This window comes from Ochotona princeps, chromosome 1 (genome assembly GCF_030435755.1).
Source record: "Ochotona princeps isolate mOchPri1 chromosome 1, mOchPri1.hap1, whole genome shotgun sequence".
NCBI lineage: Eukaryota > Metazoa > Chordata > Mammalia > Lagomorpha > Ochotonidae > Ochotona > Ochotona princeps.
Genome location: NC_080832.1, coordinates 34,000,977 through 34,016,328, shown reverse-complemented (window position 1 = coordinate 34,016,328; position 15,352 = coordinate 34,000,977). Strand labels below are relative to the sequence as shown.

At 36.1% G+C, this 15,352-nt stretch overlaps 1 protein-coding gene across 4 annotated transcripts in view; it reads left to right on the top strand.

The window, feature by feature from the left end:
• The window catches only part of LAMA2 (laminin subunit alpha 2), a 634,064-nt gene that overhangs the window by 558,498 nt on the left and 60,214 nt on the right, over positions 1 to 15,352 (top strand). For all 4 annotated transcript variants that reach the window (XM_058676547.1, XM_058676596.1, XM_058676658.1 and 1 more), the window contains 4 exons: positions 846 to 989; positions 1,965 to 2,098; positions 3,928 to 4,087; positions 8,311 to 8,435. In XM_058676547.1, coding sequence (XP_058532530.1) covers positions 846 to 989; positions 1,965 to 2,098; positions 3,928 to 4,087; positions 8,311 to 8,435 — 563 coding nt within the window. The remainder of the gene's footprint in view (positions 1 to 845; positions 990 to 1,964; positions 2,099 to 3,927; positions 4,088 to 8,310; positions 8,436 to 15,352) is intronic.

Below are 15,352 nucleotides of genomic sequence, written 5' to 3'. Positions count from 1 at the left end.
TGCTGTCCTCAAAGTGCCCCTTGAATGGTAACTTTGCACCTGTCCCCAAGGAAATTAAATTAAATAACGAATTCATGGCTTTGTGATTGAAGGAAGCCTTCCTAAATGTAAGTAAAAAATTGGTATGAGCAGTGTCACTCTATTCACATAGGAATTTCTTCCTGAGCAATTTATAGTAATTTTTATAAAGTACTATTCAGAATAAAAAGGCACTGTTAAATACATTAATGGTGATAGCCATTAAAAATCATTTCCATTTCATTTCCTAGCAACTTAATAGAAAGGTATAATTTATTCTGAAATGTATATTCTGAGTAGAATGATTAATATCCTTCTTATTGTTAGGACATCTAGAACAAAATCTATTTGGTCTTTTTCAACTGTAAGAACATAGGCATGTAGGTAATTTTCTCTTAAAGACTAAAGAAAAATGGCTTCCTGCTTTAAATGATATCAGAATCACAGAAATTTGAATTAGAAACTTCCAATAAACATTATTTATGAAGACTATTCTGAAATCTTCACATAAAATCATCTTTTGAAAATGTCCCCATATCCATAAACAAGAGAGACAGGGCAAAAATCTATTAGCTGCATGTTTTAAGTAAGAGTAGCGTGCTAACATGACATGGAACTGGGGAGAGTCTCTCCTCAAAATGCTAGTGGAAGGCAGTTCTCTTTTCCCCTCATTAACGAGTATAATGTGTCTACATGTCATTTAATGAGACTATTTTATGATAGGAAAATAACTTCAAAGAAATAATCATGTCTTTGTGTGTTTGGGAGCTACTTCAAACTTGCTGAGATGTTTAGTTTTGCTTCTTTGTACCTTGTTTTTCTTGAAGATCAAAGTATCTGTGTCCTCCGGAGGGGACTGCATTCGGACATACAAGCCAGAAATCAAGAAAGGGAGCTACAACAATATTGTCATCAACGTCAAAACACCTGTTGCTGACAATCTCCTGTTTTATCTTGGAAGTGCGAAATTTGTAAGTCAAAGCCTCTGTGAATGTACATACTCAGAGATTAATTTTGGTAATAAAAAAATATACAATCCAAGAACAGGACCTCAAACTTTTCTAATATGGCCTCCTAGACCCTGAAATTTTAAAATCTTATATGACATCATTCTCAAGAACCAAATGAGAAGGCAGACAAAAAGAAAACTCCTGACAGCATTTAAGCATGTTCTCACTCCTTTATCAACATGTCAGTATTTAATTTGAACCAAATTTTCAGATCCAGGTTTTTAAGGAGAAAGGCAAATAGAATTTAAGCATGCTTTAACTCTTCTCAAACTAAGAATTTACATTACATTCAATTACAGAGAATTTCCATGCGAATGAAGTGAAAATGAATTAGAGCAAATTATGTACTGATTGATTACCAGTGAAAACTCTTCTTATTCATGTTACATTTATGACTCAAACAGAAATGACGAGTTTATAAAAAAAAATCAGAAGGTTCTAATTCTTCCCATCCCCACCATTTGGATTTATAGTATAGTCATCCTCCAGAATACTCTGGTTTTTTAACACATCAGGCATGGCATTAAGTCAGTATTTGAAGTTCAGGTGGTTTGAGATCTTTTCGAATAAATATATATATTTTAAAATATCATTATTTCTCTCTTTTTCAATTGCTCCTTTTGTAATAAATAATAATAGACTCAAAGGTTCATGTTTGTGTCTCCCAAAAGAGAGTGAGAAAAGGTCTTTTTGTCTCACAAATCTACTTAGAAGACAAAAAATGAGCACATATGCCTCAACATCATGGACTGTCCTTTACCTTAAAAATGCAGTAATAAAATGTTGTTTTAATAGTGCATAATATTGCTACTTTAGAAACTTTGTCATGAGGCTTTAATTATTGCACAAATAAATGCAGTCTACTGAAAAATAGTTCATTGCCCTGCTTTCTGGGGTACTTTGTATCTGATATCCATTGTTTGTTTCTGGAACTAGATTGACTTTCTGGCTATAGAAATGCGTAAAGGCAAAGTAAGCTTCCTCTGGGACGTTGGATCTGGAGTTGGACGTGTGGAGTATCCGGATCTGACTATTGATGATTCATCTTGGTACCGTATTGAAGCATCAAGGTATCTAATGCAACAGCAATTAAGACAATGAAATTATAGAGTGTGGAAGTTATTTTTATGAAAACTGTGGCCATTTCAAGTAGGCAACTCTATGTGTATGTACATGCATGCATAGGGCTTTCATTGACTGTGTGTATGTGCTCAGATGTGTGAGAATGGGTCATACCTGTGAGGAAATGACAAGTTTTCAGTGTATTGACCAGAGTGGTCTATTTCTGACTCCATTTTATCCGGTGTCTGGTAGGAATTAGGACTTTAAGCTGTTTTCACTCACCCTTTTCCTCCTGAAATAATAAAAATACTAATATTCATTAAGAAAGAGCTAGAGCACAGGAGCGGACACTGCTGCTGATCTTTGGTACGTGCAGTTCCTCTTCTGTGATATATAGTCCCTGCCCACAAATACATGCAGAACCGAAATTCTGGCATTAATATGTAGTATAGCAGCTCCACACAACCTGAAATGGGAAGTAACAGGATATTGATTCAGTAATCTTGTCTTTAATCTTGCATTCAATTATTAACTTTTAGTAGCATTTAGATTATTTAAAAGACCCATTTCTATCTTGTGTACTTTCCTCTCATTTTCTCTTCTTTGACCACTTCCCAACTCTCTGTTAAGCACAGAGGAGCTAACAGTTGGGAGTGTCACTGAGTACCTGGGGCTAGAAATGAAATGGACAGAGCGCAATAGGCATTACAGGAAGCTCTGGTAGCGATGGAAAGTAAGTGAAGGATACATAAGTTTCATTCTCTTTGAATGAGTTTAGCTATTTCTGCAGTAAAATATTTAAAATAAAACTTAATGAGAAGCACTACTTTTAGTTCTTCATCTATTCAGCAAATTCTGATATGCCTGTGTGTGTACGTGTACATATGAAAGAGGGTGAAACACTAAATGGATTTATGTGTGATATTGGGAGAATTAAATAATGTACAGGATTTAAGAGCATTTACACATAAAAACTAGCCTTATATCAGAGTAGATATAGCTTCGTTTGTTAAGTTCAATTTTTTGTTACCATGTATTTCACTTCATATTTTACCCTGAAAGATAGAAAGATAGCTGAAATGAGACAGCAGGGAGGAAAACAGAAAAATTTGTTATGACTTCTTATCTCAGAAAACAGTCTAGATTTTCATATTTAACAACTTAGGGAAATAAATCACTTAGACGATAAAAAGAAAGAAAATGATATAGCTTTAAAGCTCTGTTGATTGAATTTAAAGTATACTTCTTGTATAAAATTTGTATACACAATTCTGAAGACTGTATACATTAAGATGCCATGTCCAACAATATAATACAATTCTAAGAAGAATATTTCAGCAATTGGGATCCAAGATATTATAAGGAACTTTAAGAAAATTTTGCGTCTTACACTACAGAAAGATGGATCCTATATGACTTGATTGCTGAATTGAATAAAACAGAGTGCTAAATGAAATAATCTAAACTTGCTTAAATTGCACATGTTTGTAAATAGTAAGTTATTTGGTAAAGATATAAGAAAAATGCTTTCCACTTAAGCAACAACATTGCATCTGCCAATTACCGCTATGTCATTTCATAGCAGTGCACACACACAGAATCAGGGTGTGTGCTTGCTGGTCTTGCTTGAAGCTGATGGCAATTACCTAGTGAAGATCTGACCCTGAATACTTATTCTAGATTTCGTGTATCTGGAATGTTTTTATTTCTTAAACTCTTCATTACCTATCTGTGCATTTTATGTATTTGTTTAAAAATTTAATGTTCCCAGAAGTGTGACTCATAGATCATTTTCTGTATTTTTTCTTCTTCTGTGTTTCAACATACACACCTGAAGGACTGGGAGAAATGGATCCATCTCCGTAAGAGCCTTGGATGGACCCAAAGCCAGCATTATGCCCCGCACCTACCATTCTGTGTCTCCGCCAGGGTATACTATCCTAGATGTGGATGCAAATGCAATGCTGTTTGTTGGTGGCTTAACTGGGAAACTAAAGGTACTGTATTTTTGTATTTTTTCCAAGCCTGTTAATTTTATTTCTTATAAATCTCTGGCATAATTAGTTTGGCAGAAGCTGTGATGAAGCTTTGTAAAAATGTGACCATTGTTTATGGGAATATAGGCTTATTTTAAATATGATTCTTAAAACTGTGAGTATTCAATCTGTAAACACAATATTCGTTAGCCTTTATGAGTTGGCTTGCCAATGCCCTTATCTGTGGCATTAGATGTTTTTGTATTCTCCTTTTAGTTGATTCAAGAGCAAAGTGTTTTTAAAGTATGCTTCATTTTCTGAATCTGTTTATGATTTATAGGAATGAAGTGCTATAAAGTTCATACTTATGTATAATTAAAAGATTGATGAATACCTTGGGAAATTTCACAGGAGCCATACGCTTTCAAATCACGATCTGATTTTACAAGTTTTCAAGTCACTATTCTCCTCATTCTTAGAGAGTTATGCACTTAATATTCATAATTGCTCTATGCCAGGTCCTCGTGTATTTTAAATTGTAAAGTACCTGCATATTAAAGAAGCTTATGTTGATTATATGGAATTAGGTGTTAAAAAATGACCTGTGAGTGAGAAGTAAGGGGCACAATCAAATAAAATGAATAATCCTGAACATGTGACACTCACCGTGGAATGATTAGTCAGAAAATATGAAAAGCCAGGGTTACCCAAAACTTATAAGAAATCAGCCTTCGGAGAGTGAGATTGTTTTACCTGTTTTGTATATGTGAAGTGACTCTAAACTCTGGGAACTGATTCCACTGCTATACACTAAAGTCAGCCTCATTTCATAGAACTACATATAAATAGATACTGGCACATGATAACAGAGTGATATTACTAACTGTCCTTTGCATATGGGCAATACAGGAGAATCAGAGATTACCACAAAGGACACAGATTTTGAATTCAAACCCAGACTGAATTCCCTCTTCTACCATTGTACTGAAACTTGATCTTTGGCAAGTCATTTAACCTTTGGGCTTCAGTTTTTTCAATTATAAATTGGAGATAAGAATGTTTACTTTGAGGAAGGGCTTTGTGGTACAGTCACCTCTTAAGATGCCTGCAATCCATATTGAGCTGTTAGCTGGAGTTCCCACTACTCCATTTCTGATCCAGCTCCTCATAACAAACACCCAGAAAGCAACAAACTATGTTCAGGTACCTGGATTCCTGCTGTCCACATGACATATCCAGTTGGAGTTCTAATTCCTGGCTTCAGCCTGACCCAGCCTCTTCTGTTGCAGCCATTTGGGTAGTAAAATAAGTGTTGGCAGTCAATCACCTTCTTCTCCCTCTCCCTTCCCTTCTTGTCTCCCCTACCCCTTTTTATCTCATCCTTCTCCCCCACTCAGTCTACCCATTCTGTATTTAAAATTTGATAAAAAAAAAGAAATTTGGTCTTTGTGGCACATGTTTAGTGAAGTCAGAATGCCTAGGCTCCTGTTCCCACTCTGCTTCGAATTTCAGTTTCCTACTAATTAGCACCCAGGAAGGCAGCAGGTGATGGGTCACATGTTGGGCTTTGTCACTCACATGGCAAACCTGGATGGAGTTCTAGGCTTCTGGTTTTAGCCTGATGAAGCCTGACCGTTGCAGGCGTTTGGGTGAATGAACAATTAACCTGCAAATAGCATATTGATTCTCTGTGTGTGCCTTTCAAATAAAAATAAATCAATAAGACTTTTAAAAGCTCAAATATGATTGATATAATCATGAACTTCTATGATATGTTAACAACCTTTACTGTGGGTTAACTCATGTTGAATACACTCATAACTTAAAAAATAGATGTGTATATTTATCTGAAAGGCAAATTTTACAGGGAGCAGGACAGAGCAGTCTTCCCCCCTCAAAATGGTTGCCAACAGCCCGAGCTGAGCTGATTGAAAGCTGTGAGCTAGCAGCTTCCTCTGGTCTCCCACGTAGGTGCAAGGACATGGGGCATCCTCCACTGCTTCCCCTAGGTCAGGAACAGAGAGCTGGATATAAGGTAGAGTAGTGTGGGGTAGTAGATGGAGTCATGGGACATGAACTGGTACCCATATTGAACTCTGGCACCAGGGCAGAGGATTAGCTTGATGCACCATCACGCCAGCCCCAAACCACTGATATCTTAATCCATTTGGGATTCTCCCAGAAAAAAAAAAAAGACCATAGGATTTTGGGGCTAATAAATCATGAGCATTTTTTCACAGTGCTAGAGTTTGTAAAGTCCAGAAATAAGAAAATAGCAGCAGAAATGGCTTCCAGTGAGGACCCTTTCCTCATTGAAAGCATGTATGAGATGTGAACATGTCCATTCGGGCCTGCTTGTTAAGGGCAGTGATCTTATTCATGGACACTCCACCCTAACTTTCCCAGTCTGATCAGCTTTCCAAACCCTGCTTAATACAATCCCATTGGGGATTAAGATTTAAAACCCAAGTACCTATGAAACTGTGTCACATAATACAATGTAATTAATGAATTAAAAATAATAAATAATAAAAAATAAATAAATCTTAAAAAAAATTTAAAACATGAATTCTGAAGGATCATAAGCATTTGGATCATAACAGAAACTAACACGCTCCTTATTTTATGATAAGTAGTTTGAAGAAGAGAGAAGACAAATGCTGCTTAGATCTGAACACAAGTTAACAGACCAAGACACCTGCACTCTTAGCATGCTAACTGCCACTGAGAATAGTGAGAGTTTGTGAAAACAAATGACAAATAGCTGACATGTGATAGTCATACTTACATTGGGACCTTGAATAACCCTTAGCTTTATGTAGGCACATAAAGCTTTGGCACAAAGATACTTTATGTTAATCTCAGAAGGTAAGATAATGTAGGTGAACCAAATCTGGGAATCTTAAGAAACCATTTCAGTTAAGAGTTTCCAAGGAGTTCAAGGATTTCATTATACCATATGAGCCAAAGCTGAAAATAAACCAATGAACTTACTCATGAAAATTTAAATGAGCAGTAAATTATCTCAAGCATAGCTTCCCAGGATGTGAGGAGAAGCAAAAAGCAAGTCGCATCCAGAAGTAGGATAAGCAACCTCTGGAAAATTAAGAGGCTTCGACTGGAGACAAAGCATTCCAAGAACCATTCTGACTTGCAAATGTCAGTGGCTGTGATCAGCACGCTTTCTGCATGGCTTCACACCATTTGATCATGGTCACAGGAAGATGGGGTTGCATTTGACCTAAAATTGTAACTGCAAAATCTTGGTTGTTCAGTGTTGCCTCCTGAGCTCTGAAATTCAAACCTGACATTTTACAGTTTCTCCTGGGTAATTCAAAAAATACAGGTTTGCTTTGGCACAGATTTTCTAAAGCTGCAGGTAGCATAGTACGTGTTTGTAACCTCTCGATGCCAAGAAATAAGTTGTTTAAATTTAATCAAAGTCCTCATGTGAACTAGTCATTCCCTTCCTCTGTGCTTACAGTAGGCAGCATACTTATGACCTTACATTATGACGAAAACATCAGGATGAGTATTTGACAAGCACTTGTTGATTCTTTCTTAGCTAGAAGCTCTGTGCACTCTATACAAACAACACTGGCATGATCCCTTAAGAAAAGTTTGCTTTTCTTCATTTTATTTAACTGAAAACTTGCTTATCTGTGGCTGGGAATGAAAATTTAGACCAGGAATAGAACAAGTTCCATGTATCTCTTTTTATTTGTCTTTCAGGTGTGCACCCATTCTCACGATGGCAGATTGTGGGATTTGTCCATATATGTATTTGTAGCCCTGATTTGTATTTGTCCCCCACCCCAAGATGAAATAGAAACATTAATGTTTATTAAAGAGCTTTTCAAAGAAAGGCATTGAGTTGGGAACAACAACTTAATTATTTAGCTTGATTTCCAAAATATCCTGTTACAGAAAAAAAAATAGAATTGCAGAGAATTTCAAGAGGTCATGCAAGGTCAGAGGCTAGGAAGTATTGATTTGGAAATGGTGATAAAATGGCTTATCAAAAATAACAGGTGTCCATTAATGAAACTGTTGAGCTTTTGCCCTTTTGCTGATCCATTCTGACAATTGCTCTGGGAATATATTATTAAGAAATGAAAATGTACAAAACCAAGAATATCAGAATGGTTAGTTCCTACTCCAGTTGCAAATAACTGCTGGTAAGAAATCTGACACATGAAGGCCGTTATGATGTTCTTATTTCTGACAAATGTTTCTCTCTGCAGAAGGCTGATGCTGTGCGTGTGATTACATTCACTGGCTGTATGGGAGAAACATACTTTGACAACAAGCCTATAGGATTGTGGAATTTCCGAGAAATAGAAGGTGACTGCAAAGGATGTACTGTCAGGTGAGTTGAGAACTTTGCCAACATCTGTCCTACATATCAAAACAGCTTCAGTGTTATTTTGTAATAGTCTTATGTGGATGATGTGGAGCATGATTGAAATGATTATTCTTGGAGGTGAATTTACCATGAGGCCACTGAAATTTCAATAGCCTTTCTGCCACTGCGGAGGTCCTTTTCCAAGGCACTAATAGGTGCCAAATCAGTGTTTTTGCATTGTCTTGTGCTTTTTTATAAAATTTATAAAGATGAGATATTTCAACCACAGTCACTTCAGTCTACTACTTCTTTGTACTCTACCATCCTTTATGTTCAGGGGTGTTTGTGCCTGAGCCCTGTAGTCATGAATTTTTTTTCAAGATTCACTTATTTTATTGGAAACACAGATGTACAGACAGGAGGAAAGACAGAGAGGAAGATCTTCCGTCCAATGATTCACTCCCCAACTGGCTGCAATGCTTGGAGTTAAGCCAATCTGAAGCCAGGAGCCTGGAACTTCTTTCCGGGTCTCCCACACTGGTTCCCAAGGCTTTGGGCCGTCCTCAACTGCTTTCCCAGACCACAGGCAGGGAGCTGCATGGGAAGTGGAGCTGCTGGGATTAGAACCAGTGCACATATGAGATCCCGGTACGTTCAAGGCGAGGATTTAACCATTCATTATACTATCGCGCCGGGCCCAGTCATGAATTTTTCTAGAAAATAGTTAATATTCAGGGCTTACTAAGCCTGTACTCATTCTACTTCTCTTTGTAGCAAAATCTAGAACCCTTATCTGGGATTCATGTCATATAGGATATTTCATATTGACGCATAGAGTCCTACATGTATGTCAAGTATAAGCAATGAGACATAAAATCTCTCTAGAGAATAATGAGGAGCATAGATAGTCCAGGAGAAAAGGACCTTTACACATGATTAATGATAAAATTAACATTGGAAGAATAAGCACAGAAATCAAAAATGGGGAATAAATACTTTTATATAATCTTGGGCAGAAGATACAAATCATTCTCTAGAATTAGACAGTTTGGCAACATTAAACAAAATAGAGCCCACTAATCAACTGAATCCAAAATTACTTTAGTCATATTAAGTGAAAACTATAAAATGCAAATTAAATAGCCTGGAACTTATTATGATATGCAAGGCTATTCAAAGATGCTAATGAGTTTTCTAATGTTCAACTTAAAAGACACATGCACTTTGCCAGGACCTAAATCTTCCATTATTGTACCAGAGTATATTTCATATTTCCTTCTGAACAAGTCTAGAATTGTATGAGAACGGAGCCCAAAAATATAACCTCTCTAAACATTCTAATTTCCAATTCTTTTTGACATAATAACCTTGTCAACATGACAAGGAAAATAGTTTGAAAGCCTGATCCATTACAGTTTAAGATGGTTTAGTCCTGAATCTTCAATTGAAAGCTAATATGGAAGGTTGCCTATGAAATTCTTTAGCTACAACAAACAATATTCTGCTATTCACAAGTAAATACCAATTTTCCCTAAACATTTTTGTGCATTTCTAATTAGGATTTTTGAAAGCCTTTTTTATCAGCAAAATATATAAAGCATTTGATTATTTGTTCAGCACTGTATGGGATGCATAATCACTAAATCACTTCAATTCTGAAATGATTCCACTATGTACATATAAAGTGTAATTCTGATAAAGCAGGTATAGTAATATTTCTATATTTACATACTATATTTTTTTGATTGCAGAGGTTCACACACCTTTCTGATAATTAGTTGATTATAGTCCAGTCCCAAACATCAATGAAGTTATTGCCAGGGAGTTAGGAAAAGACACATGTTAAAATATTCAAAATGTAAAACATAATAAAAATTCTTTTAAAAAAAGATATACTCTGTGATATTATTCATATCTGGTTCAGGACATTAAGATCTACTTGATAGAGGGGGTGCATTTAAGTGAGCAGCGTCAAGAAAAGGAGCTGGCTAATAAGCCAGTGGGAAGTGGAAAGCATTCTCATCCCACATACAAGAGGAAGTGACACTAGGCTTTTTGTAAAGCCTGCATATTTTCAGAAAAGAATTATTGGGAATGTACTAATATATAGGTTAAAGAATAAGGAAATATTGTAAGATGCAGTGGCCTCACATATTTGCACACAGTTCTCCAGAACATATTAATGTATTGTACCAGCAGGTAAGAGTAGGTAAATACCAGATCAAACAACAAGCTGAAGACACCAGGTTCAAGGGTACTGTGACCACACATGCAGCCTCCACAAGTTCCTGTTTTTATAGGCACTTGTCTGCCCTCTATCTTGGCCTAGCTCTGTATCTTGCAAGTGTTCATTGCCCAGCTCCCGTCCATCACTGTGCATTTGACCACACGGATGCCACTCGCCACTGAGCAGCATCACTTGTTCTTTAGATTCTTGTCATTAAATTACCAGTAAGTCTTCCCTGGGAAGTTCTATAGTTTCTAAAATGACTCCATATTTTTAGTTTTCACATATACTTTTGAGCGATACTAATATTTAATCAGAATTGTAATGAATTTTGTGGGTATTCTGATTACATAGTTACATACTTTGGAATACTATATCTCAGCCAATTTGCAGATATATTTTTTATGGAATTCCTGGTGTTTGTTATGTTCTTTTAAGGAAAACATTTGTATTATCACACATGTATTTATACCATATGTTTATATTTAATATAAAGACTAATCATCCAGTTAAGGACAATTTTATGAGTAAGATGTATTAATAGTTTTTTAAATATTCATATACTTAATAAGAGGCAGAAAGAATCTAATTGTTATTATCCTTTAGAAAGAATAATCTGACAGGGCTGTAAATGATATATTTTATTCTTCTGGAATTTCTGAAAATCACATTAAAATTAAAATTGCAAATAGTGCCACAACTGAAAATGAATTTAGTTGAAAATTAATATCATGAGGAGCCTTTAATACAAGGAACTTTCAAATAACAGAAAATTTTCAGTTAACAGAAAATGCATATTATTTAAAATCCAAAGGTTTTCAAAAATGTCTACACTAAAACAAGTTAATGAATTTTCACAGTTTAAAAAATTTTGCTTTCCAAAATATTCATTTTCATCTACTTGAAGACAAGACCATCAGGGAGACAGAAATCCTGCAGTTACCTGCAACAGTAATAATTTGGTTCAGGGAGAAGTTGGGCTGTTGTTATTCAGTGTGAGTTTCTGATGTGAGTTGTACTGACCTGTACACAGGAGCCATCTTCTGTTGCCCCCCAGCATGAACCAGTAGGAAGCTAAATCCGAAATCTAGTAAGAGACTTGAGGTGGCATGCTGATGTTAGATGTGGGCAGCCCAAGCAAGGTGTTCATCTGCTCTGCAATCATACCCTTCCCTAATTTTGGTTGTTTGTTTTAGTTGTTTGAGACAGAGTTCCCATCTGCATGTTTATGCCCCAGATGCCTACAGTTACTGTGTGTGGGGTCAAGGAAGGAGCCGAGAACTCAATCCAGTCTTTCTTGTGGGTGACAGTTCTTAGCCATCCCAGTTTTCTCCCCAGCTTCTCCATGACCAAGAAGCAATAGTCAAAAGCCGTGGCTGAGTTTCAAACCCAGACACTCTCAGGTGAGATGCAAATATCCTATCCACCTGGCCAAACACTACTTTCTCCACAAACTTTTTAAAGTACTCTCCTACCCTAAATTTGATATGCATCTAGCTCTATAGTGAACAGTTTATATGTAAGAGTATGGAATTCAAAACTGGCATAATTTTAATCCTAGTAGTCTATTATCTAACTTTTTAAAAGCAGAAAATGAAGTTTAGCTTTTACTCTTTATAAACGATTAACTATATGTCCTTGAAAGTGTTTCAAAATATCTTATACTGGATATTGAAATATTATCAAATATACTTGAAAAAGTATTTTCCCCATCAGATTTGCCAGCTGAAAGCCAAACTCTACATGTTTTGGCTTGTATAAGTTAATGTGTTACATAGACTGATCTACATCTATCTGTTTGCTAATCCCCACACAACTCCTCCCAACAGAATTGTTTTTGCTTGAATATAAGATTCTCATACTGTATGAGAATGGAGATGGACCTTAGAACTAGCCATTTCATCTCTTTGCTGAGAAATTGATACCTGAAGTGTTGACTTTATTTTTTTCTATTTTGTTTTTACTTTTATGCTACAATTCCATAAGCTCTGGGATTTCCCCTACCCATTCCCCATATTCCATCTCCCCAACTTAATACTATAGTACTTCATAAACAGTCCTAACTCCATCATCCTGTTAGTTAAGTGACTTTGCTGGCACAGACAATGGCAGGTAGTCCAGCATCCTATTGTTAAGATATATCTAATAATTTCATTGACAATCCATCTTTAATTTGGACTTAGACATGCATACTGTATTGTATCCTCTCATGTGGATATGATAGTCTCTATATTGCACAGTTACAATTATATATTCCCTTAAATGAGAAGCCATGAAACAAAATCAAGAGCAGAAATAAAAATAAAACAAAAGACTTACAGCACCATGGAGTTAAGTAACAGGCTACTGAATAACCAATGTGTCAATGAAGAAATAAAAAAGAAAACACAAATGCTTCTTGGAGAAAATGATGTGACTATGTGATCTACGAGTCAGTGGAGAATTTTATAAGAGAAGATCTATTCTGAAGAAATGAAAATAAACACTATCAAAACTCGTGGGTTGCAGTAAAAACTGCGTATCTGGGGGTGGGCATTCAGAGCAGTGGTTATGGTGTCTCTTAGGAAGTTCCCCTCACATGTTAGAATGCTTGGGTTCGAGTCCTGACTGTGTCCCTGTTTCCTTCCATCATGTACCCTGAGAGGCGGCAGTGACACAGGAGACCCTTAGTTCCACCTTGGGCCCTGCCCCTTCCAACTCCAGCTGTTGGGGACATTCAGGCAGGGAACCTAGAGAGGAGAACAAATCTTCTTTCTCCCTCTCCCTCACTCCCATAAAATAATTAAGTGAAATTTTTTTAAAAAAGAAATTCCATATGAAACTACAGGGGATTGTCACCTCATTAACTTTTTTCTATTGTATATTGAATAAATTAATAAAGGGACATAATTATATCTAGATATAAATGTGCCAAAGGTTTTGTATTTAAAAAATGAAACATGGTATTTTTATTTTGATTCCACTGTTTACCTTCACATTGGGTAACAAAGTTTTGTTGTTTAGATTTTTTGATTTTATTATCATTTATAATATATACAGACAAGTATCCAGAAAACTGTCGACAGTGATTCCCACAATTCTTCCCTGGGTTTTCATCAGTAAAATATCTGTAGAAAATGCAAAATCTTAGTAGAAACTTCAATGAAATTCTGCTAACTATATTTTATACAACATTTTCTTATCTCTAATTCAATGTTCCAGATATTAATCCATTCATTGTCATGATGAAGGAAGACTAAGGTCGATTTATTCACTGTAATTTATATTAATAGCCCAACTTGATTCCTAAATCTTTGAATTAACATTTTTGCAAGTATTGAAAAAGCATATTTTAATGTTATATTGGAAAAATACTTTAGGAACTCACCATGTGTTATAAAATTTTAAAAATTTTATCATGAAAGACAAAAATCCAGCTACTTCCCTGCTGTTTGTCTGTTGGTGATTCACTGTTGTGTGGTCCCGAAACAGAGAAAAAGCCATCTTGTGTAAGATGCATAGCAACTGGTTCTCCACGAGCCCATTAATTTTTGTAAATTATTTTTCTCATTAGCCAAGAATTAATGAAACTAATATCTTGCCCCTTATTATTTTACACTGATATTACCATAATATTTCTCAATTACTCTTCCTTATCATCAAATTAATATAAGACTCCAATTTCAGGGATTCTAATATATGCTAATATTCAGATATTTAAAGTCTGAAAAAATATCCTCACAATGAAGACTTATTCCAAACCATTGCATAGTTAGAAAAAAGATAACCTTACATTTTTTGAAAAGTGTTTCTAAATGTTGTATTCACCTGAATGAACTTATATTTCATTAATTATTTAACCAATATTGATTGAACATGAAGCAATTTGCTGCACTAAAATCACTATCCTACAAAGCACTTACTGGATTATTTGAGGCAAGTACATAAGATGCTGAGCTTGTGCCTAGCATAAGGAAAAGCCTGCTGCAGTCTATGGGTGCTCCAGGAGGGTTTAAATTTTTGAGAAGGAAACAAAGCTAAAAACCATAGAAATCAAGTACTAGTGTCATTTATTGTCTGCTCTGCTCTGCTTTAGTAGAAGATCTTTTGGCTGGCAGATGTTTGAAGAATAGGAATTGTAGTCTGTGCAGTTCTAAAATTGGGGAATGTCATGTACATTCCCAACCCATCCAAAAACTCCTCCGCTTTTGGAAAATTATCACTAAGTTATGCATAAATATCAATATCAATATAACTCTGCATCCTTTCTTTTTTTAAAACATAAAACAGTTAAATCACAAATGTCATCACTTTTGAAGACTTAAATGAAATCAAGACAAGAGAGGGTTGTTACCTGGTCTAGTGTGGTAGCAGAAGTGGAGATAAGCAAAGGGACCAAAGATGGGGTTTGCGATTGTTTCCCCACAGCAGCCTGCAGCCTACTCCCAGGGGACAGCTTGAAAAATGACAGACCAGGCCCAGCGTGGTAGCCTACTGGTTAATGTCCTCGCTTTGCAGGCACTGGATCCCATATAGGCACTGGTTCATATCCCTGCTACTCCATTTCCCTTCCAGCTCCCTGCTTGTGGCCTAGGAAAGCAGCCCAAAGCCTTGGGACCCTGCACCTATGTGGGAGACCTGGAACAGGCTTCTGGCTCCTGTCTTTGGACCTGCTCAGTTTCAGGCATGGTGGCCACTTGAGGAGTGAACCAGCAGATGGAAAATCTTTGTTTCT